This window comes from Synchiropus splendidus, chromosome 9 (genome assembly GCF_027744825.2).
Source record: "Synchiropus splendidus isolate RoL2022-P1 chromosome 9, RoL_Sspl_1.0, whole genome shotgun sequence".
In the NCBI taxonomy this organism is placed as follows: Eukaryota; Metazoa; Chordata; class Actinopteri; order Syngnathiformes; family Callionymidae; genus Synchiropus; species Synchiropus splendidus.
The window spans coordinates 13470321-13493668 of record NC_071342.1 but is presented as its reverse complement, the minus strand read 5'-3'; the positions used below and the strand labels follow the sequence as shown (position 1 = coordinate 13493668).

Here is a 23348-nt window from a genome sequence, read left to right as displayed (position 1 = left end):
TTTCCATAAACACGTTACAACCGTCCTGTGCGATAAATGAATAGGTGTCGCGCTGCGCGTGCGTGTCACTGCTTTTTTTGCTGGGACGTCCCACTCCTTCCTTCCTTTCTTCAGAACTCGGATGTGTCTATCCGTCACTTTTTGTTTTAGATTTAAATACTTAATGTTAAACCTCTATATTTTACAACCTAATTCAACATCAAGGTGTTCACATTGTTGGCGTTTAAGGCCGAAATTAAATCAGTTTGTGCGCTCTGGAGCGCGCCTGTGGACAAAGAGACGATCTTTGTAACCAGTTCCTCCATCTTCAGGGTGTGAGTCACAGATGGGTGTGTTCAGGCGCTGCCAACTTTCTGCGTGTTGTCTCAGGCGCTCTATGAACGCGAAGGTTCAGCTGAACCGTAAATCGGACTGTACGGAAGTCTCCGGTCTCTACTGCGTGTCAGCACATGGTCCGCCGTTCAGTTCATATCAGGTAAGTTTTGACTTCAAACTTTCAGAATAGTTGTAACTTAACTGTCATCTGTGGCACATTACATGTTTAATTCGTCACACGTATAGATGGCTTACACACATTATTATCATTTCTTAACCTTTAATTATTTATGATCCATCCTGACTGCAGTGCAGAGCTGTCAAACATAAGGCTGAATCAACTTTAACTTACCTGGCTACGTTTGACAACTTCAACTGCTGACACGTTTAAATCGGACACCATGGTTCTCTGCAGAAAAATAAGACTGCAAATGAAAAGTAGGTGGCGAAAGTCACAGAAGCAACCTCACTAAAGTATATAAAGCCACGAAATGAAGAGGGTTTGGGGCAGTTTCTGAGGGTCTGCAGGGGAGTTCACACCCATGAACGCCTCAATATCCTAAAACAAATGGTAAAACATCTTCTGCAGTTGATGGCGAATGAATAAACAAGTTTTTGTCACCACTTACAGAGAGGAGGGATTCTTGGCTTAACCGAAACTTGAATGGAAAACCTCTTGCAGCTGTTTTTCCATAAACTAATAACAGATTTCTGTGTTGAGGACTGACTGTTTCTTTGCTGGTGCGGTGGAAACACCTCTCTACTGCAGCTGTAGTTTGTAGTATCATGGAAAACACACCTGAATCATCGATGTTCGAGCTAGTTTTTGTGTAATTTTGTCATGGCTGAAAAGCTCATGAACTCACCCAGGTGTGTATCATAATGAAGTTCTTTCTAATTAAACAAATGAAAACATAACTGTATGTTTTTGCTACATTATTGATGTAAATAATTTTACATTTCATGGCCACAAAGGTCAGCTTCATAGTAACAGGTGGCAATAAAACTGTGTAACTGGTTATGCATTGCTTAAGTGCAGCCACTCAGCGAGGAGGATGTGAAGCAGCAGCAGCAGCTCCACCATGAAGGTAGAGGACAAACCAGCCACCTGCCTGCCCTTAACTGATCAAAAATCACGTATAACTTTAGTGCACAAGTTGCAGTCTGCAGCTGGTTACTGTGCATTTGCATGTTGCCAGTCAAGGAGAAAGTCACATGCTGGTTCACAAGCCAACTGTTGTCCTGCAGCAGGCCGGCGAAACCCACTGAAAGACTCCATTCAGCTGCAGAGACAGCTCAAATCAAAGGCTAACATTATGTTGCGCTGCTTGCAGATCTTCTCTCTCTGATCCCCACCGACAGGTTGGTCGTGTTGCAGAAGGATGGGCCTCCTGCAGCTGCTCAAGTCGCAGGTCCTGGGCCACCTGATCATGTGCTACGTGTTCCTGTTCAGCGGCCTCATCATCAACCTGCTGCAGTTCTGCCTGCTGCCCCTCTGGCTGCTCAGTAAGCCCCTGGCTCGCCGGGTCAACTGCGGACTGGCCTACTGCATCGCCAGCCGTGAGTTCGAGACACGCCGGGGTAGTTTACGAGCGGGCGTCACCGCGTGCTTATCACTCTGGGGTCATAAAAGAAGAGAAATAATATTGCAGCTCAGCTATTCAGGGTTTGGATGGAGCTGGGACAAGTGCGAGGTCACGCCTCCACGCCCTCTTTCATTCGGTCCCTGTTCAAGTGTTTGCAATTTAAACACGCCTGCACTCAACGGCAAACTGTTTGACAAGACCGAGCTCTCTGTCAATATAAAACAGCCTCTATCTCGCTTGTACAGTTCGCAGTGCCCACAATGTTTACTTAGAACTCTTCACTGGCTTCTTTTCTTTATTTAACTGCTGCAGGCCATGCGGCTCGATCGCTGTCATTCCATCATATCATTTTAGCACATTTACTCAACCTGGGCTGCTTCCACATTACAATAAAAAAAATAAAAATTGAAAATAAAAAAGAGGTCAACACAGTTTCAGACATCACATTATGTGAAAAAAGTAGTAAATAATAATAATAATAATAATAATAAATCCACCTTTTTTGTTTATTGTTAAATACATATTTTTAACTATAAATAAAATAAGTTGACTTTTGACGGTTCATGCAGGACTGATGTCACCTATTAACAGTGAATATATAAGCGTTACAGGGTGCTGGGTGAAACTGCACTCACAAATTATCATATATATATGCGTATTATGAGAGTTTAGTAGGTCATAATTCCGATAATGATAGCCATGAAAAATTTCAAATATTAATCAATAAACTATTTAATATTAAACACAGTGACGATCAGTGACGTTTTGCGCTACATAGTTTTTCCGAACTTGTGTGGCCCTCAGAGATGGTGGCGGCTCTGGAGTGGTGGTCCGGGACCGAATGCACCCTGTACACCGACCCAGAAAGTTACCCGCTCTATGGAAAGGAAAATGCGATCGTGCTTCTCAACCACAGTTATGAGATCGACTTCCTGTGCGGCTGGACCTTCTGTGAGAGGTTCGGGGTTCTCGGGGTGAGGCCTAATGCTTCAGTAGAATTATCCGAATTTTAGCGATTGTACTGAGGTGCCTATTTTCCAGAGTTCCAAAGTTATGGCGAAAAAGGAGCTAGCTTACGTGCCCGTCATCGGTTGGATGTGGTACTTCCTGGAGATAGTTTTTTGCAAGCGACACTGGGAGGAGGACAAAGTGACGGTGGCTCGGAGTCTCCAGAACCTGCGGGACTATCCGGTGAACTTCTGGGTGAGTGGCAGCCTTCAGAAACCCTCTGTATTTGACGGTATTTAACTCTGCGATTTGTGCCGGTAGTTCTTGCTCTTCTGCGAAGGAACCCGCTTCACCCAGAAGAAGCACGAGGTCAGCATGCAGGTGGCCGAGAGCAAAGGTCTGCCCAAACTCAAGCACCATCTCCTGCCCAGAACCAAAGGGTTCTGGCTCACCGTCCAGAACCTCCGAGGAACAGGTGATGTGTTCTCTCTCTCATATATCTGCTGCTGTCAGCTGACCTGCTGCTTCCTTCCTGCAGTGGCCGCTGTCTACGACTCCACACTCAACTTCAGGGACAAGGAAGCGCCGACTCTGCGCGGAATTCTCAACGGCAAGAAATATCATGCAGATCTATACGTCAGGTAGAGTTCCGACGGCTGCTTTTTCTCACTGTCACGCTGCAGCTGTAGGAATCCTTCAGGCAGTTTAGTGTTAAGTTTCATGTGAGCCCAGATAAAGATGCACTTTAATCGTTCCTCGGTGAGAAAAGACATACACACAGCAGATTTTTGTTCTTCAAGAATTTGTCTTTATATTGCCTATTATTGCATTTATTTTTTTTTTATTATTATTTTTTAAAACATTTATACCATTGAAATTCATTGGATTTTAATATAATTTTTGTTTCGGTTTAATATACGTACAGAATTGAATTTTCTTTTTTTTGTTTTTAATTTTTATTTTTGTGGGATCATTTGATAAGCAGCGCTTACTGGATCTCATTCCTATTTTTTATATTTATTTATTATTAATATTTGCCTTCATTTTTGTTAACTTTAATGTTTTCCCCCAACAATTTTAAACAGTGATTTAGATTAGATTAGACATAATTTGTGGCATTTATTAATATTTATTTATTTATTATTTAAAATGTTCATTTTTTAAAATTGATTCAATACAAAGTTATAAATCAGTATTAAAGAGAAAAGTCACGGTATAAAGAGTGTCACAGTATAACTTCTCGAGGGACATTGAATATCAAAGAATTCAATTCAACATTTGAATGACATTGTTATGAAATAATTTTCACATTTTACATTTAATCTAATTGTGTTTTGTCTGTTCATTGATGCATTCCTTGTTGCATATATCCAAGGTTTTATTTTGGTAATTCTCCACATTATTATGTCATAATGGAAAAGTGAGGCCTCCATCTTGTCTCACAGGAGAATCCCGCTCGAGCTGATCCCTGAAGATGAGGCTGAATGTGCAGCTTGGCTTCATAAACTCTACCAGGAAAAGGTTCTTATTCTTTTATGATTATTGAAGAAGCAACGCGAGGCCTGGTGGTTGATAAGAGGAAAGCGTCTCCAGCCTTTGAGGATAATTCATCCATCGCACTTACACACCGGGAACTGCTGTTGCTAATCTGGGAACCTCACAGTCACAAGATTGAGGCATCCGGAGCAAACCACGAGCGGAGCGTTCTCTGTGTGGTTGAATTGAACTGGAGGAGTGGAATGCTGTGTAGATCTGGTGCGTGTTTGCGCCAAACTCATCCCTTCACGCTCACTGTGCTCCCAGGACAGCTTCCAGGATCAGTACCTGCAGACAGGACGGTTCCCCGGGCCCGCCACCAGTCCTCCCCGCAGACCCTGGTCCCTGATCAACTGGTTGTTCTGGTCGAGCCTGCTCCTCTACCCTCTGGGCCTGGTGCTGTCCTACCTCTTCAGCTCTGGGTCGCTGACGACCATCGTGGCCTCCCTGGCTCTCTGCATGGCAGGTACATTCCAGACCCGCCCAGAAACACATTCACTGAACCTGCTGTTTCTCCCTAAAAATGTTCCACCCAGCCGCAGATATGACGGGCTGCGATGTAAGTTTGGCTTCTGGTCAACATCACCCCAGACATGTTTCAGTCAGTGTTTTCCATGGCAATGCCTGAGCTTCGTTTTTCAGCATGGCCTCACTCTCTCCACAAATCACTACGTCATTGACAAACATCATCATCCATTAACTGCAGCCCAATAAAAATAAATGTCACTGATATTACGAGCAATTCAATATGGCACAATGCGCCGTCTCATGAGGTTCTTCCTCTTCACAGGTTCGGTCGGCATCGGTTGGATGATCGGGCAGACTGAAATCAACAGATCGTCGAGTTACGGGAACAACAGAGCTCCTTCAAACAAGTGAAGCGTGACGACGGCTCGCCAGAGTCTGGTGCAGCTGCGGACCTGCAGCAACGAGTGGAGACATGCTCCGGGACGCATCGCATAAACAATGTGGGAGGATGGATGAGCAGAGCTGGGCTCAGAGAACAGGAAGGAACGCGGTGCATGTCATCTGTAGCAGGAAGTGGGTTCTGACTTGGTTCCGTTCCAACGTGATCGGACACCACGTCATGTTTTCAGCAAAGTGACAGCTTTCAGTTTTTACTATTTCACAGTGCTGCTCTTTTTTAATCGTCTGTCAGTCATACAGTTGAGTTCCAGTAGAATCCATTCATCTTGTGTAACATCTCCCACTTGCAGTACAACTTTACAAGCGCATAAAAAACTCACTTCTGTTGGAACATTTTGTATGAAGAAATAACATGAAGCGACAGCGTCACTCATCGGCAATTCATGGTTTAGCATCGCTTAACAGTTTGGAAACTTACATTTATATTTGAAGGAATTCAGAATTGTATTCAGATTCAGCAAAAGATTTCAGTATATTAACACATTAAAATAGACATTTAAGGATTTGTCTATGCAAATAAAAACATATTTACAATAGAGTCACCAGTCATTTTAGGTTTAACCACACGTTTGAGAGTCAAGAATTTGTTCCAGAAGAGGTGATTTGTCTTGACACGCATTTGAGGGTCAAAATAAGAGCTGACAACAGAGACAATATGAGGAAATAAAAACTGCTTTTCAGCATTTATTTTCATTGTCTCGAAGCAGCTGGAAATACAACATTACGTGTCAAAATAAGTAGAAGCCTGATGGAATACTAATAACACAAAGAATGCTACATACACATTTGTGTTTGAGTTGAGTGTTCAGCAAAATATGCATTGAGCAAAACCTGCCTTTGTGGATCAAAGTAAACATGAAAGGAGCAGTATGCCTTTAGATATTTGACAGCTTCTTGATCAGAAAATATTTCAAGATTTATGTTCACATTTAAGATAGTATCAGACTAAATGTATCAGTAAAGGAAAACTACTTTTGTAAGTGAGGAACATGATCACATTTGGCAAGTTTGAAGGTGAGAAAGAATTCATTTCAGGGATTTAGGCACAGCTGTAAGGAAGTTTTTTTCTCCTGAGAATAGGACTGTTAATAAATATATATATTTAGAGAGCCTTTAGTTTTGATGATCATGGTCAATATTCTCCAAGTGCTTGACCATCTGTCTTGAAATTCTGACTTTTGGGGATAGAGAACCATGATGAAAGCTAATGGCTGGTTATACTTGAGTTTAAGACTTTCAGAGGACATTTAAGCTGAAGTACAGAGGTGCAAACACTGACTCAAGGCAAGAGATTAAAACATTTGAGGACTTAAATGTACATTTCAGTTAGATCGGTTGATCATTGAAGGAGCAATAGACATCATGCTCTTTGAAATATCTTGAGGCAATTTCATTTGTGACTTTTGTTCTGCATTGGAACATTTGGCTTACAGAATGACATGTTCCGGAAAACAACAGTTGCAATTTCCAAAAGATCCAACACAGTGAGCTCTTTTAAAAGATTGATTTATTAATATTTTTTGTACATACAACACTGTCAGAGCAGCAGAGGACCAGTTCTGTTTGTTGTGAGTCAGAGTGCGTGGTGGATGTTTGTGTGGTGTTCAGCAGCGAGGGGGGACCCCAGTCCCCCACATAGTTTCTCCACTTGAGCTAACTTAACTTGCTTCCACTCGACACGCTCTTCTCAACGAAGGCAAATAAAATAGCATTAAAAGAAACGACAGACAAACAAGATCCTTCCTTGCGCTGAACTCTCGCCAAACGACATGAGATAAATTAATTTGAATATTCGGATGGTTTTTAATTCATAAAAGGTTAAACACGTTTTTCCTTCCATTCTGTGAGGGTTAACTGACCGACCCCCCACTTCTCTATCAACTGCCCCCTCCAGTCAACAGTTTAAAAGTGCCATAGGTTAACCCCCCCGCCCCCAACCCTCTTTATAAAAAGTATTCCTCTATGACTTTTCAGAGGTTTCGTCCCAGTCAGAACAAACATGGCGATAATTACTTTACAATATTGTTTATACAAGAATTAAAGCCAAATATTATCCATACAATATCTACAGTCGTCGCCCATCAGTCGGCCGGTGCATAAAGACGTGACCCTTCAAGGTCATCTGAAATGATGAGTTCCTCAGTTTAACTCCATGTGCCTTCAGTCTAACCTTCTCCACCTCCACAGTTCTGTTTTTCTTGTCCATCCGCGTGTACAGTAGTGCGTCCTTTTGTGAACCCTGAAGAGCTGCTTTACTCTTCATCCGTACAAACCTGTGACACAAAAACGGATCAGGTGAGAACCAAGTTCGCCGACCCGGCAACAAGGAACTGGACATCAAAAATAAGACCAGGCTTGTCCTGGAGATGATGAGACTCTCTCCTGGAGGTCGCTGTATACACAAAATCTTAGCCAAACTCACTCCTTTTGCCTCATCTGGTCACAGACAGACGAGAGGGAGACACCTGCTGGCAGGAAAGCTCATGACCACATCTGTTTCTGAAACCAACTGTTGACCACAGAAAATCTAGAGAGGCTTCTGGTAAATATTAATGTATGAAAATGCAGTTTACAAAAAACAATTTAGGCAGCAGTGGCAAAACACTGTCAACAACAGTGCAGATGATCCACTGTAATGAGCGATGACTGATGTGGGACAGGCACCGTGGGTGGCTATTTTTAGCTAAAATTTGACCAGTGACGCCACTGAATGGCTCTCTCCCACCCACTCTTTTACATTCCATCCATTTTCCCCTCTCACTGCCACTTACCGCGACCCCTAGTGGCCACACGGATACCTAAACGAAGCGGCAAAGTCAGTTGCATGATGGATATTCGACAGTCCCTGAGGTGTCTCCCTCCGCTGCCCCTCCCGCTCCGCACTGCCTGGACTGGATTCACGCTCAGTCAAAGAATCTGTCCGGATTGTTTATCTTTATCCTTTCATCTGACACAAGGGGGCGCTGGAAACCTGCTTCTAAGCATCTCTCAAGCTCCCTTTACAGATATGAAACAGCTCATTGGAGTCGTCCGGTGATCAGATGGGAAAGTCAGAAAACGCATGATCAGATGGTGGCGCTAAACACATTCCTGTTGCTCTTGTGTAAAATAACAGAATCAGAGAGACGCCATCTCACCTTGACAAAAGGGTGGTCGAGCAACATGCTCGCGGTCCAGCGTCGTTTGGGCTCGCTCTCCAGACAGTGACCCAAGAAATCCTTCCCTTCTGTGCTCAGCTTCTCTGGTATCGGAGGTTTGTGGCCCATTCCCACTTTGTACATAATTTGAAAGTTGTGTTCGTACTCGTGCCAAGGCCTCTGTGGAGGGTCGGGGTGACAGAGATGAAGCTCGTTTCACTCTGTTGCTTCAATACTAGTTGACAAGCACCACACATCAGGAATGACACGACAAACACATTTACCTTCCCGGTCACCATCTCAATGAGGACGCAGCCCAGGCTCCAGATGTCGGCCGCTCTGCCGTGGCCCTCACCCTTGGCTCGTGTGATGACCTCAGGTGCCATGTATGCTGGAAGACCGCACGCAGAAAATATGACAAACCCTCCAGTCCAAAACACAACATTCACCCGACCTCATGAGATCATCCATGAAAACATGTCTCGGTCCAGTTGCCGTACCTGCGGTTCCCAGTGTACTGTTGACCTCTCCGGGCATGGTGTGAGTGTTGTTCCTCAACTTCACCGAGCAGCCAAAGTCGCCCAGTTTAATGAGGCCTGAAGAGGTCAGGAAGATATTTGCTCCTGGCGTGAATGATACAAGAGTTTCAAGTGAGACGGGCGTGTGTTTAAAACCAAGAACTGTCCGGAGCCTCACCCTTGATGTCTCGATGGACGATGCCGTGCTCGTGCAGGACGTTGATGGCGGTCGTGATCTGCTTGCTGTACAGCCGAATCACGTGCTCCTGCAGCCCCAGCCTGGACACCTCCTCCAGGGTCCCCTCGTCGCAGTACTCCATGAAGATGTACATCTCCTCCTGGAGGCGACGGTGAAACTCAATCCCTTGCCACCACTTGGACTTTCAGCAGAAGTCTTACCCGGTGGAGCTCCACGCCGAAGTACCGCACCAAGTTCGGGTGCTTAATGCCTTCAAATATTTTCAGCTCGTCTGCAGTCTCTTTGATGGTCTTGTGATCGTTGGGCTGGAACCGAATCTGGCCAGTACAAACACCATGGTAAACAAAACGGCACACATCTGACACCTCCTGTTCCAGACCCAACCTCCTTCATGGCCATCAGCTCTCCAGTGTCCACGTTGATGCAGGTGTAGACTTTCCCATACTGGCCTTCGCCTGCACAAACACCACGACATCAAGCCCTGATCGCACCGGACGCAGAGAAGCTCCAGCCTCACCGATCTTGTTGCCTCTCTGCCACTTGAAAGTCACTTTTCTGAGCCCCACGTGCATGACGTTGTCATAGGACTTTGGCGTGTGACACACTTGACCGATGATGTTGCGCTGCTTCATCATGCCGTAGCGCTTGTCCTCAAACTTCCGGATGGATCGACGGACGGCTTCCATGGGGCTTTGTCTGGCAGCCATGTCTGATGGGAGACAGAGGGAAATATGGTGAGGTCACTGCTGCTTGTCCGGAGTAGTGACAGGAGGTGAAGAAGAGAGTGCAGGCACGGTGACATGTTCACATGTTTGATCTATGATTATATATATATTTTTTTTTTCTTCAACTTATACACTCACCCTTGGATTGGCTGATGTAGTTCCGCAGCTCCCAACTCCTGCGTGTGGCAGTGTTAGGGTCACCTTTAGGATACGACGGCTCTAAAGAGAAACCACAACATATATCACGTCTGAAGACGACGGAAAAAGAAGACTGGTGAGAACCCCACGCACCTTCTCTGTCCTCGGTCGGACTTGAGTGTCGACTGAGGGACTTGAAGTGCAACTCGGCTGCCACTGAAGACAGGCGGTCGTTCTCGTGGTAACTGGAACCCCTGTAAGGTGACAGATGAGGCAACTCAACTTCAAGCCGAGCCACGAGTCCGACGGTACCCTCAGTTCAAGTTAAGTTTGGCATGCAGTCAATACCAACGATTCACACGGTAGCAGGGAGAAGCCAGAAATCTACCAGCAGCAGGAACCACCAGCAGCTGAGCTGAAGCAGAGCTACATTTCATAACACTAAAAAACATATCAGCCCACTAAACAAGAATGATAGATGAAATAAAGTGAATGTGTCCTCGTAAATATCTTGCTCAAACACTTGCTTTCGTACTTTATTCATGTCTGAATTAGACTGCTTTTATTATTTATATTAGGCATGTGTTCTGCATGTTGCTCATTAAAATATTTAGAGTTACAAGTTGATAAATTTATGATACTACTTATTTAGCTGACACAGTTCACTGTGCACAGTAAATCAGCCACACTGACATCAACACGAAGAAGTCGAATGAAAACAATTGTCATACATCACACGGAAAATCAAACTGCTAATACTGTCTTCCAATAAAAAAAATACATATTGCAGTTACACTGTTTTCTTTTTATAATGAAGCTCAAGTCTTTTCAGATCAGATAACTTTTCTACCTGACTTCATTGGGGTTGCTGCTGGCTGCTTTGGTGTGCTCAGGGCCCTGAGGGACAGCCCGAGGGCCGTTAGGTAACAGTTGATTCCGGAGGTCACAGGGGAGACTTCGAGAGCTGCGTGGTGAGAAGGAAGGAGCCAGGCATGGCTTTTTTTTTTTAGTGCGTTGATTTTAGACGCGAGTGTTTGGTGACGGGACAGACACACTCAAAACACACAGAAGCTTGAACCAAACTTAGTAGCGACACACTCAGAAGAGAAAGGGTAAGCCATGCAGGAGATCAAGTGGAAAGGCTCGGCGAGATGTGGGCACAAACCTGAAACCTTCAGCATTCGGGATGAAAAGATTGGAATTTGACGGGTCGCTATGACAGCGAGGGACTTTGACAGGACGAGGGCTGTTTCTCGGAGCTAGAGAGTAACCAAAACAATGAATTTAATGCACAGAAACGTTCAAATGCCTATCAAATAATGTTTTAAAAAAGAGAACTTGTGAAAATATTATGATAAACTCTTTTCAAATTTCACTGTTTTCTTTAGTTTGATTTAATTGCAGAATTTAGAGCATGAATTTCTCCCAAGGAGCTTTCTTTCCTTAAACATTGAGTTTCTTCTTAAAACATAGTTTTCTTCAAATTAATTTATTACATTATAAACCTTAAAAAGTCGGGCATCTTACCGATGTACAGACCAGTAACAGGACTATGAGGTTTTCCAATCACATGTCCAATACATTCGTTCATCAGCGCTTGTAAATTCTGATGAAAAAAAAGAACCATACATTCACTGTTCCAAGTCTTGTTTGGCAGCAGCACAGAAGATGAGGAAGAAAACAGAATATTTACCAGGAAGTCATCCTCTGGTAGTGCTGAGATGAAGCCAGGTTCAATGGCCTGAAGAAAATCAAAACCCTGAGTCGCCCACCTGCAGAGGAACAACAGTTGCTGAGAGTGTTTCTGAATAGTCAACACATTTACAGTTGAAAAGCATGCATCAAACCACTCTGTAAAATAATGCATTCAGTGTTGCACACATCACTGTTATTACATCTTTATGGACAATTCTTTCATCTCATTTCTTTGACACGCTGCTTCATTTGTCACTTGGGTGAAGCGATATCTTACCTGGGCTTAGTGCCTCTGCCGCTCTCGCACTTGGTGAGGACGTACGTCATCCACTTGCGAGCGAAAGCGATGTAACGTTCACCGATTCTCTGCCTGAACTCCCCGGACATCAGACGCACCACCTCTTTGTGGTACTGATGAGAGGAGAGGAGAGGTTGAGCGGATCATGTTTGGACAGATCAGCATTTGTTCTAGAGATAATTCCATTTAAAAGGTTGCAGGGGCAGCAGTCGGCCGCCGCTCACTGAGGCAAGAAATGGTGACCCCGAACACGTCAGCACTCACACATGTACTAACACTAGATATGTGTAATTATTGTAGCACAACAGAAATTAAATGGAGTCTCTGAGGACTTGATGCGTCCGACTTTTTTACCACTCAAGCTCCCACCTCGAATGCAAAGTTGTAGCCCTGGATCATGGCCTCTCGGTAGTACTGCTGCAGCGTGACCGACTCCGACTCCTCCACTTCAGCCTCGAACTCCGTGGTGAACATGTACTCCACTCTGTCGATGGCTGTGTTGATCTTTATGCAGAGCTGCAGCGCCTCATTCTACGGAGCAAGATGATAATTAAGAACGAATGTGAGCATGAGAAGTATAACATTTGAAATGTCACATTGACAAATGTTTGGTTTTCAATTAAATGCTGTGTGCAATTTTTCGCAGCACTTGCTAAAACGTGAATCTTCTTTTACATTTGCTATGCTGCTTTCACTTTTACATCTCTGTGGCTGTGACTCTGAGGTTACTTAGGCAAAGTATGGTCCTAATCTGACTCTGTGAGAAAACAATTTATTTTCAATTGTTTACCTTCAGTTCTTCCAGAGCACTTGCAATCAGGGGCTGGCTGGAGGTTTGCTCCCGACTGAGAGTGAGAACATCATCCATGGACTGCTGGAAAGCCTTTCGCTGAGCCACCAGATGAGCCGACTGCATCACTATCAGCAGCATGTTTGCCACCTGAGAACAGCAGGCGTTTAGTCAAACCTCATGCAACCACACACCCAGGTGATTGAGAAACAAACCTTCATCGCCCTAAGAGTGTCGACGGTTTCCATCTGGGGAACCAGTTTGAGAAGCTCTCCATCCCACCCAGCCCAGTCTGAATCAGTTGCAGAATCTTCAGCTTCGTGCTTGCTCATGAGAAGGTAGGCATCATCCTCCACTATTTCATCAGGCTCTTTGGAGCAGTCGTTTCCTGCTGCCGCGTTGAGTAGCTGCAGAATTAGTGGTCGCTGATCCTTTAAGCCGCAGGGGACGAAAACTTGCAACTCTTCCAGGCCTGGAATCTGAACCTGAAGACAAATTAAGAGTCAAAACAGCACCAGAGACAAAAAACAACCAAGAGAAAAGAAGAGCAGAATATTCTCAGTTGGCATTCCGCATGTCCCAGTTACACTTTCTGGGTCATGAGATGTGAACATGGTGATGGTGGGTTACCCGAAACTGCTCATAACCCATGCAATATTCTGCAACCTCCACTGCAGTAGACTCTAAAGGCTGATGATATCAGCTGTCCTTAGAGTCAAGGGAGCTTTGATTGACTGATGATGCCTTATCAAGTCCAGAAATTGTACTTTTGGGTGAGAATTGTGAACCGTTACAGTTCTTTTAAACATGTATGTAGCCAGAGGGGTTCAGGGGTTTGAAGGCAGTGACAGTGTTTCTGCCCACTGTGAGCGCAATTGAACTGCCAAGACAGACCTTTACATAGTGTCTCTTCTTCAGCGCTTCAAGGAGACCAGTCACTCCGTTTGTGATGGTGAAATCAGCAGCAACTTCCAGGTCCTGCAGAGGGAAACAAGTGACGTGCATGAGAACAAGCAGTCCTAAACCAAGCTGCAGCACAAATGGGGTCAAGGATGCTGCTCTTGTGGGTTTTATTTAGTACACTGTCTCACCTTTCGAAGCATTTTGGCAAAGCCTAGCGCCTTTGATGCTCGCTCCCTTGCCTCATGAAACAGCTCTTTCAGTGATCGACTGGTTTCTATCACGGAGCGCCTTTTATGAGCAAAAAGTCACATTTTATAATAATACTATCACATTAAACACTGAGCATTCATTTGGCTTGCTATCTCACCTAATCTCATCCGACACGGTGCTGTCGTCGGAACTTTCCCAGAATTCATTCCCACTCTTCTGCAAGCCAGCATCCAGGAATTCCCCCGTGGACTTAAGCAACATTCCTGCTATGTCACTGCACAGAAACATTTTAGAATGAGAGAGAACTTGAGGTGAGAAGGTGACATGAGACATAATAGCGAAACTACTGACCAAAAAAGTTTCCCAGACTGGGCTTCCCCTCCTCTGATGTACGGTGTGATGACCTTGGTGAAATTCCACTCCTCCTCCAGCAGGTTCTTCAGACTGTGAGAAGCTTGTGGCAGCTGCTGCAGCATCTGGATCCAGCTGTGCATGTAGTCAAAGTACACCTGCACAAACCATCGATAAATCTATTGTGAGCTTGACGTAAAAGTTTTGTTTATATCATCAACAACAAACTCAATGTCACCGCACTGAGTAATACTAAGAATACACGATTGCCTTGTTGTCATTCGAAAGGACCAAGTGAGACGCAAGAAAACCACAGTACTTTTCTTGAGATTTGGAGCAGAATTTTACAACAGTTTACCTCAAGCATCTTGTGAAGATCCTCCTCAAACTCATCGATGTTGGCGTTTGTCTGCAGACCCTGGGCGTCAGTCACTACGCCGCGAAGCATGAACTGATAGTACTGCTTCATGAGGAGGCCACCTTTGAGAACCTCCTTACACTCGCGCACCAACTGCAGAAGACACAAGAAGTCAAAGATATATATATATATATATATATATATATATATATATATATTTTTTTTTTTTTTTTTTTTTTTTTTTTTTATGGCATTCAACGGTAGCCGGATCAACAGGTGACTTATGCTTTCAAACCATGTATAACGTGTTTTTGAGCTTAGTACAGGTTTAATCAAACAATGCAACAGGAAATCTTATTTGGATTTGACTTGAACTAATCTGATCTGACACTCCCGTTTCCTCCAACGACTGAGAAACCTGCGTGCATAGAAATTGTTATTTCCGTAGGTGTCAATAAGAGTTAGTCATCGTGTGCGACTGGTGTCATGTTCCGGGTGTGACTGCTGAACCTGGGATTTTCAGCTTCATTTATGTCAGGCTACAAACTCTTAATAGAATGACCTCCTTGCTATTATTATGCTATTATTCGGTTTCATCAAATACATAAAAAAGACCAGATATAATCCTAGAACATCACTTTACAACATCTGATATAATAGTTAAAAAGCTCTCCCACCACTCCTGGACCCATAATGCACTGCAACAGTTGCAGCTTGTAAACTGAGCGCTGCCCAAGCTTCTTGCCTGTTTGATGCTGAGCAGAGACGGTTCTCCGGCAGGCCGCTGTTCAAGTCGAAGTTTAAGGCATTCGTGGATGACATTGAGCAGGACTCTGCAGAGCACAAGGAACGCTGGTCTGAACGATGGAAGGTCCATGTCCAGGAGATCCTCCCACGAGACCTGATCGGCTCCCAGTTCAGGGGGAGTGTGACCACTGCAGGAGACGTGCCGAGACAGTTCCGGCAAGTAGTCGCTGTACAACATAGGGTCTGGGAAGTCTGCAAACTGCAAGTGAAGAAAAGAAATTTCAAAATTTCAAACAGTTTTAATAAAGGAAATGTGGCATTATTTCTATTGCCAAATATTATGGGAAGAATCATCTACAGCAGTTGCACCACACAGCAATTTGCTGACACAATGACCAAGCCCCAAAATTACACAAAGCAAGGGGTGCAGTTAAATCTTTTTGTCGAGTCACTATTCAGCTGCAAGCGCCAGTCTCCTTCACATTCCTTCCTACACAGCCACCCAGTGTCATAATCACATTCATCGCAGCAACAATCCTTAAAGTCTTGACATTCCTGCAACATTTTGAGAAGGGCAAAATAGTTCACTCTCTTGAACTAAGCTGAAGCAGACAATTCATCGCCTATAACTGTACTGATTCTACTGGCTGATAAATTAACAACCACATTTCCTACGCAGGAATACTTCGGCTCTTCCTGGAGCTTCATTGGCAACACATTCCAAAACAAGCAACATTGCTTAACGTTTAATTTAACTCAATTAATGAATCTATGCTGTACATGAATTATACGACAAATTACACACCGATACCCACATCTGTAAAAGAATCAAGGAGAGAAATGACCAGTAAAATGAGGACGCAAAACTGAAGACAGCAACACAGACTTTGGCATCGAAAACAATTTCCACAGAAAGAGTGAACAGGTATTTTTAATTAGAACAGGGAGCCATGCCAGTCAGGCGAAAGTTAAAACTAAACATGGAATTGTGCAGCTGTATACTAGCTACACCACAGCCTTTATTTTATGCATTCAAATTTTAAACCACGAAGACGTCACTGTTGGGGAAAATAGGGAACGTGAGGAAAAGGGTATGAGAATTGTTAAATAGATGCACTATAAAGCTTTACGTATGTATAGATGAGAAAAAAAAATCAAATCTGTATTGACACACTGATATATTTTGGGGGCAAGGTGCCAAGTGTAAATACCACCCTAGACACGCATCTGCATCTGCATCATCATCACTTCTGCTTATGCAACACCCTTGTAGTAAAGGTTTATGTAGGCAATGAGTTACATACCTCCGAAGCAGGAGTGTGGCAGAGCAGAGCCGCACGGGACCTCTGAAGGGACCGGTCCATCACTTTGTGCAGTCTGAGGATCAGTTTACGCAGTCCCATCTGCTTCAGGGCTTTGTCCACAAATGGTCTGTAGATAGCTGTGGGACAGAAAACGCCTCGTCCTCCAGGCGCCTCTGCACTTCCAGCCGTGGCGGTCGGAAGAAACTCTTCCTCTGACAACAGTCGGGCAAATTTAGGAGTCAGAGTGGTGGACAGTTCTCCTTCCGTCGCAAGTTCCGCTCCGTCTTCATCCTCCCTGTTCTCACCGTCACTCTCAGCAGTGAAGGTGGCGGTCGAATCATTCTCCTCCTCCTCGTCTTCAGTCTCATCTTCTTCATTTCCCCGGGAGCAGCGTGGTGAGGGGATCTCAAACACAGGCCAACCTATACGAGACAGGTCATGGATCCCCAAAACAGTGGCCATTACGCGCAGCTTCTGGTTGAGGTCCTGGGTGATGTTTAGCCACAGACAGAGCGCCTGCACTCTGCCCTGGAAGTCCCGAGCTGCGTACTTGTCGTAGTCCTTTTGCAGGGCTTGCAAAGAGGGGTACAGTGCTTCCACAGACTCCAGCGTCTCCATTACCCGTTTGACCTGCTCAAACGCCAGCCTCTGCCGCTGTAGATGTTCCCTGCACTCTGTGCTGGAACCCAGAGGTTCTGCAGCATTCAGTCCAGTCATGGAGGCAGCACTGAAGCACCAGGGATCTACCGCACAGTGGTTCGTCTCCACTACAGCAGGTGGATTCTCAAGTCCAGTATTCTCTACATTTGGACAGTCGCAATGAGATACTTGTGGCCCTGAACTTGAGGCCAGTCGAAGGCTATCATAGTTCACTTTAAATTGCAGCACCTCCTCAATAATATCGGGGATGGCTTGGCGTGCTGTGAAAAGATAAAGGTCCTGATCGCTGGTGGAGCGGCGAGCGTGCCACGCTTGCAGCTCCAACCAAATAACTTCGTTATTATGACCCATAAAGGCCATGTTCTCCGGGCCTCTCTGCTCTTTCTCCTTCCTCTTGGAGGACATAGACGTGAGCTTGAGCAACAGTCTGAGTGTTTCAAAGAACTTAAGGCGGTCTGCAGGACAGTCTGTCCTCGAGCTTTGCCGATGGGTCCGCATGTGAGGCATCGAGACAGGAAGCTTGCAACTGCTGCAGCCCAAGCTCAAGTAATGCTTCCTGGGATCCATGTTGAGGGCGCCGAAGGGACTTTTAGAAAGCGGATCCAGCATGAATGAGCCCTCAAAGGTGTTTTTGTGGTCTCTCTCTGTAGTCCGCTGGGTCGATCTCTGTTTCTTGCCCAGTCTGTAGCTGTGTTCCTCTGGTGTTTCCATAGGTCGGGTAAACTCTTTCAGTGCAGAAGAGCTGAAGTCTGCTGAAACACATAACACCATTCAGTACAATCTTCATACCATTTATTGAGTTACTGACAATACACAAACTTTATTGCATGTTTAACCTTTCACGTGTTTGTTATGCAGCACTTTGCGGGTAACATTCCAAAAATACGTTAAAAATGTGAGCAAAAAATCTTCAACCAACTGAGACTATAAATAACAGGAGAGGCTCCTTTGGCTGAGTAGGAAATATAGTTTCACATTTTAATAAAGGCTTATGGACATAACATATGATCAACAGGTTTAAAAAAAAAACGCTATTAATTTTGAAAGAGATTCACGCTCAAATTATAAACCTTAGTCATAAACAGGTGGAGATTGCCACTAAATTCTTACAAAGTTTGTCACTATGCAGCTGTCACGTTTACACCACAATGCCTGCAGCCACCAGAGAACATCATAAGACAGTCAAAATAATCTCTCACTATTTTACAGAACAGTGCTTTGACCACTCAATTAAGTATGGTCATATATACCGTCGAATTATTGCCGCAAATCTTCTGTTTTTTACATTTTAAATGGCAAATCATTTCAACTCATTCTGGGCGGTTGAAGAAGAGCTTACCTTTACTGTTTGGTGATCGACCAGAACCCTTTGTTTGGCTGTTTTTTTGATGCTTGCTCGACATGCGCTTCATCTGACGGGGGGTATTTGGAGGCGATGCACCATACGCAACCTCTTCTTCATCGTCACTGGGAGAGTCCCAGGATTCATCCAAATCGCAATTCGGTTGCGATTCATCCTCCACCCTGTTCTCCCGCCTGTGTAGAGAGGACAAATAATAGACAAAGACTGTATTTTCGTTCCACAATGGTGGTTACAAAGCAAAAACAACACATCTTTGAGAATGTCTGAGCACACTTCAGCTGCAGAAAATATCCAGAAATAACCCAGTTAATTAGCAACGCCACAGCAGCAACAGTGTCTGTACGACCACAGTCTTTCAGACCCAGGTGTTCGTACACTCAATGGTTTATTTAGCAAAATAACAAATCAGTAAGAAAGTCAGAAATACCAAGTGTCTGCTCTTAAATAAAATGGCTGACAATTCTTCCCACATTGGCAATACAAAAACATTTTTTCAGTCCTGCATACAAAGATTAAAATGCTTTACACTTCCTAGTTTGACAAAAGACAAGTGAAGAAAAATAGTTCAAGAAGTACGCCTTTGCAGATTACAATGTCACTGCTTTGTTACCTAATGCCTTTCTGAGGGTTTTTTAATAGGATTAAAAGGAGAGGTTGGTTGGCCTGACCCTCCCAACAAAAACAAAGAGCAAGAAGAGGTGGGGGGCATTAAACTTGATTCTTTATGTGGGGCAGGGGGTCTCCATGTGTTGCTCCATCGATCATCTGACAAAGAGGCATGCCCTGCACGTGCCCGTATGCCCTTGCGAAATTGAAAGTGTCTGGACCACTTTTACCAAGAGGGAGGGATTCAGCCCAAAAAAAAAAATCACTTGCTGAGGCAAAAAATTCAGACAGCAAATGCCCATCTGCCATGTAGCACAATCTGTCTCTATCCCCCAAAACACACTGGCGCTCAGTCCCTCGGGAGCAGCTGAGGAACGGCAGACAGACACCTGCTGCAGCACATCCTTTGAGTTGTGCACGAGCTGAACACGTCATCATCAAAAAGACTCTGCAAGACCTCATCAAAGAACTGCGGTGAGAAGGCAGAAAAATAGCTGCATAAAAGGACACTTGATGAGCATGAATTGTTTCAAAGCATCAGCACACGCACACAGTAACTACCCTTGCATTCACAACAATGAGACACGTATTTCACGTGGGAGGCTCACACGCAAAGCAAATATTAATGGGCTCCTGCAAAAGCTCGCTGAGGCAGCTTGAAGACAGACATACCCTCAGCAGCACATATCATACCTATGATCATACAGTGCTCACATTTGTAAACATTCTTGAGCACGAGCTGATGTCTAAGGGCAAAAATAGTCCAAGCATGTGAGAAGGAACGACACCCATTTTTAAAAAGACACTTCTCTCTATGCGGAACAGGATGACTTAATCACTCTGGAATGACAAGCAGAGGAACCAATGACGCCATCATTGTTGTGCATATGTTTTGTTGCTATGAGACATGTTACAGTGCACAGTTAAATGGTGTGATTTCTTGAAACAAAACAAACTTACAGGCCCTTGCACTGCGCCGTAGCTGCACAAAGGTCTCCAGCCGTCTCTGACTGATCTGCAGGAGTAAATTATCACTGCAGATGGCGTCTGGCTGCTCTCAATGGCTCATCTTATGGCTCATTGGGACTCCAATAAAGGGCAGAGGAATGCGAAAGGCTCCAGGCAGAAACACTTAGTGCATAATAAACAGCACAAATTCGAGAGTCTTTTCTGAACGGCGACTGCAGCAGCGATAGTAAGGTTAGCCAGAGTCAGAATGGGGGCTGACCTTTGACATCCAGCCACCCACACTATTGTACCAAGAAGGGGCACGCTATTGTATAGTGGTGACACGTGGCCCATGAGGCCCTCAGCTGAATAGCCCACAGCTGGTTACTGAGCACGCTTGCTCACAATGCCCAAACTAAAGGGGATTTTCATTCACACTGAGGAAAGAGGAGGAGAAGTTGACCGGGTTTGAAAGAGCACACTTTTCTCTTTTTTAGTCATGCACATATTACCATTTGGCACTAGTATGATAAAGCATCAGGGTCATGAACAGTCTCATGCATCTGTGAGTTTCAGTCAATCCCTGCTGAAACACGCAGGGCAGAAATGTACCATAGAAAACAGCAAACACAAAGAACTTGGCCCCACCCATTCCTGGAACAATGTGACCTCCCAGACTCTCCTTCATGCAAATATGTAAAGCATACATAACTATCTACAACAGAAGGGTGTCCTTGTGCAAAACATGCCACAAAACGCAAACACTGCATTTATAAAGTAACAGAACACTTCTGAAGGAAAACCACTTCATGCACGACAGTCAGGGCAAACTCTGGTCCACTCATAATCCAAATGTCGACAATGTTTGCAGACTGCACCACAAGTAAACTGTTTAAATTACATGTTTTGTCACCTCAGCTCAGTTTCACCACAAGCACAGTGCAGTCATCTGCTCCACCTTTCAGATGAGACTGTAAGTCTTTACTTGACTTCATCTTTTAAGAACAAACGCAGCAATGAGCCTTACACTGGGAATGCAAGATGATTTTTATCCCATTTCCTGCTGACACTTAAAGACCATCACCATGGCTCTGCTGAGACAAAGAGGCCCTTGTATTTTTTAAAAAAAGGAGAAAACAGAAATGAGACCAGAATGTGAGAACAACACATTGCTCTCAATCAGGTGTGGGCAGAAATTGAAAGACAGCTGAGGACGAACTAAGGACGGTCTATCTGCATTCAACAAGCTGTGCTCCTGGCAAAGCTCGGTCATTAACAATCTCAAGCTGCAAGCGACTCTACAGGCTCCAGGCGGCTATACAGTGAACACAAACAGTACACCACATCCTGAAATCACTGGAACATTTAGGAGCCACAATGTCTTCACAGTGACATTGGAACAAGATATGATCAAGCCTTCTGTGCTGAAACCAATTCCCTCAGACTATCAATGCACAAACTCGCATTAGACTTTCCTATCAGAACTGAAATCACCTTATTGATCAGTGGGAGAAGTCCTGCCGTAAACTTGACTGTAGAATTAAATTCTGTCCTTTAGGCTGCATAACATGCAATTGTTTATCACACATTAATGAATATACATATAATCTTATTTCAAGAATTAAATAAGACAAGACAACAAGAAGTAAACATCAACAGGCACCAAAAATCAGTAAGACTGTCATTGACTTTCTCGGAACTATTGCATAAACTGCACTTGTTTTTAAGTTAGTGGTAACCCACAGTGATAAGCTGGTTCAGCAGAGAAACAACCGAAGGCAGGGACGGTGAAAGACACAACAGCAAATTCCTGAAACAACTGTGGTATTCTGATGAGAAGGGGCGCAAATATAACATTAGTTCGCTGTACAAACATACGCGGTGCACAACTACGACAGCGCAGGAGAAAGTATACATCGCTGATGAGCACAGCGAAACGGTCTCATGTGGTATACAGCTGAATGCATGAAGGAAAAGAACTCGTCTTTTGCACAACAGTTCCTAGTTCTGAATAAAACCACAACACAAGCGACGTGTATTCTTGGACATAAGCAACATGCTAACTACTGCAAGACAAGTTTGCGCTTTTAAAACGTAACTAACAGCAAAATTGTACAGTCGATAAGAAACATAAGCTAGTGGTTAATAACTTGAAAATGTGCAACCTTCTACACTCTCGTCCTCGCCGCAGCAAACCATTGTTGGTAAACTTGTGAACAATACACTAACGGTTAGCAGCCGCTGCTAGCTAGCATGTAATAATAGTCAATGATCCTACCTTATCATTCAGACAGCATTCTGTCGCCTTTGCAAGCGGAGCAAAACCCGAGCGAGCGTGCAAAATGATGTAAATGTGCTGCTCCGAAAAGTTTGCAAGTCCAGTGTTGCAAATGCATTAACTGCGCGCGTCTCACTATTTGACAGGAAGTGCAGCGCAACGGGATGTGCGAGCTCTCCTATCCAGCAAACAGCAGTGTCACGTTCAGCTCTTTATTTGGCAAGCGCTGGGTCCTGATGGTAGACCGTTTCATACCTGCTGGGCTTGTTGCGATCCGGAGGCTCCATAACGAGGCAGTGGCTTTTTAATCCCGACCGTGCATGGGCTGAAACATGTCTAAGCACCGTTAGACATACTTTGCACCATTAAATCTTTGCAAAAACGGCGGATGTTATTCCATAAGAAGCACTTTCGGTCCGCCGGCACAGTAGACTCTCGGTTGTGCAAACGCTGTCGCCATCTTTCCAAAGCTCATTGAGGAGTGCCACAGCAGGCGATTGCATTACTACGGCAACCCGGATGGGTCATCTGTGTACACGGTTTCTCTTTTTGTTCGAAACTTAAAAAACATTGGCATTAAATGGTATATATACAATATGTGACTTCATCGACTTTTTTTGCAACATTTTTTCATAAAGTTTTGACCAAAATACAATAATGACATTCGTACTTATTAACAATCATGAGACATAATTTGTGCACGAATGTTATTCCAAATACATTACGTTTACAGAAAATACATAGCGCAGTTTTAAATATATATATTTGCTACATTTCAAAGACTGCGGTATTAATTTCTTCAAATGAA

General features: G+C 44.3%; 2 protein-coding genes across 6 annotated transcripts; one reads left to right on the top strand and one right to left on the bottom strand.

The window, feature by feature from the left end:
- Positions 1–220: 220 nt before the first annotated feature.
- agpat4 (1-acylglycerol-3-phosphate O-acyltransferase 4 (lysophosphatidic acid acyltransferase, delta)) lies at positions 221–9300 on the top strand. 2 transcript variants are annotated; one of them, XM_053874596.1, is made up of 9 exons: positions 221–475; positions 1678–1875; positions 2706–2875; positions 2943–3104; positions 3171–3324; positions 3388–3490; positions 4295–4370; positions 4653–4851; positions 5176–9300. In XM_053874596.1, the coding sequence occupies exons 2-9, from the start codon at positions 1698–1700 to the stop codon at positions 5262–5264; spliced, it is 1131 nt and encodes a 376-aa protein (XP_053730571.1). In that variant the 5' UTR covers positions 221–475; positions 1678–1697; the 3' UTR covers positions 5265–9300. The 2 variants fall into 2 exon arrangements, with proteins under 2 accessions (XP_053730571.1, XP_053730570.1); XM_053874595.1 differs by having other exon boundaries at positions 222–475; positions 1650–1875.
- On the bottom strand, positions 6516–23014 carry map3k4 (mitogen-activated protein kinase kinase kinase 4). 4 transcript variants are annotated; one of them, XM_053874593.1, is made up of 27 exons: positions 22541–22684; positions 18685–18881; positions 16686–18097; positions 15380–15640; positions 14635–14787; positions 14277–14434; positions 14083–14199; positions 13904–14003; positions 13707–13790; positions 13028–13297; positions 12813–12962; positions 12392–12553; positions 12002–12135; positions 11723–11801; positions 11557–11635; positions 11195–11288; positions 10880–10993; positions 10183–10283; positions 10030–10110; positions 9684–9875; positions 9551–9621; positions 9367–9483; positions 9146–9305; positions 8950–9072; positions 8734–8840; positions 8450–8629; positions 6516–7585 (listed from the first exon to the last, which is right to left on the bottom strand). In XM_053874593.1, exons 1-27 carry the CDS (start codon positions 22546–22548, stop codon positions 7565–7567), a joined length of 4725 nt encoding a protein of 1574 aa, XP_053730568.1. In that variant the 5' UTR covers positions 22549–22684; the 3' UTR covers positions 6516–7564. The 4 variants fall into 4 exon arrangements, with proteins under 4 accessions (XP_053730568.1, XP_053730566.1, XP_053730567.1 ...); XM_053874591.1 differs by lacking the exon at positions 22541–22684 and adding an exon at positions 22796–23014 and having other exon boundaries at positions 6517–7585; XM_053874592.1 differs by lacking the exon at positions 22541–22684 and adding an exon at positions 22796–23014 and having other exon boundaries at positions 6517–7585; positions 16686–18094.
- Between the last annotated feature and the right edge of the window lie 334 nt (positions 23015–23348).

What these genes read in the sequence shown, in the direction of transcription:
- agpat4 (XM_053874596.1), top strand. Translation starts at nt 1,698, where the DNA reads ATGGGCCTCCTGCAGCTGCTCAAGTCGCAGGTCCTGGGCCACCTGATC. An exon ending in ACTATCCGGTGAACTTCTGG is followed by an intron (nt 3,105 to 3,170) that starts GTGAGTGGCAGC and finishes TTGTGCCGGTAG; the next exon opens with TTCTTGCTCTTCTGCGAAGG. An exon ending in CATGCAGATCTATACGTCAG is followed by an intron (nt 3,491 to 4,294) that starts GTAGAGTTCCGA and finishes CTTGTCTCACAG; the next exon opens with GAGAATCCCGCTCGAGCTGA.
- map3k4 (XM_053874591.1), bottom strand. Translation starts at nt 22,827, where the DNA reads ATGGAGCCTCCGGATCGCAACAAGCCCAGCAG. An exon ending in CAGTCTGGGAAACTTTTTTG is followed by an intron (nt 14,200 to 14,276) that starts GTCAGTAGTTTC and finishes GTTTCTGTGCAG; the next exon opens with TGACATAGCAGGAATGTTGC. An exon ending in CAGTACACTGGGAACCGCAG is followed by an intron (nt 8,841 to 8,949) that starts GTACGGCAACTG and finishes GCGGTCTTCCAG; the next exon opens with CATACATGGCACCTGAGGTC.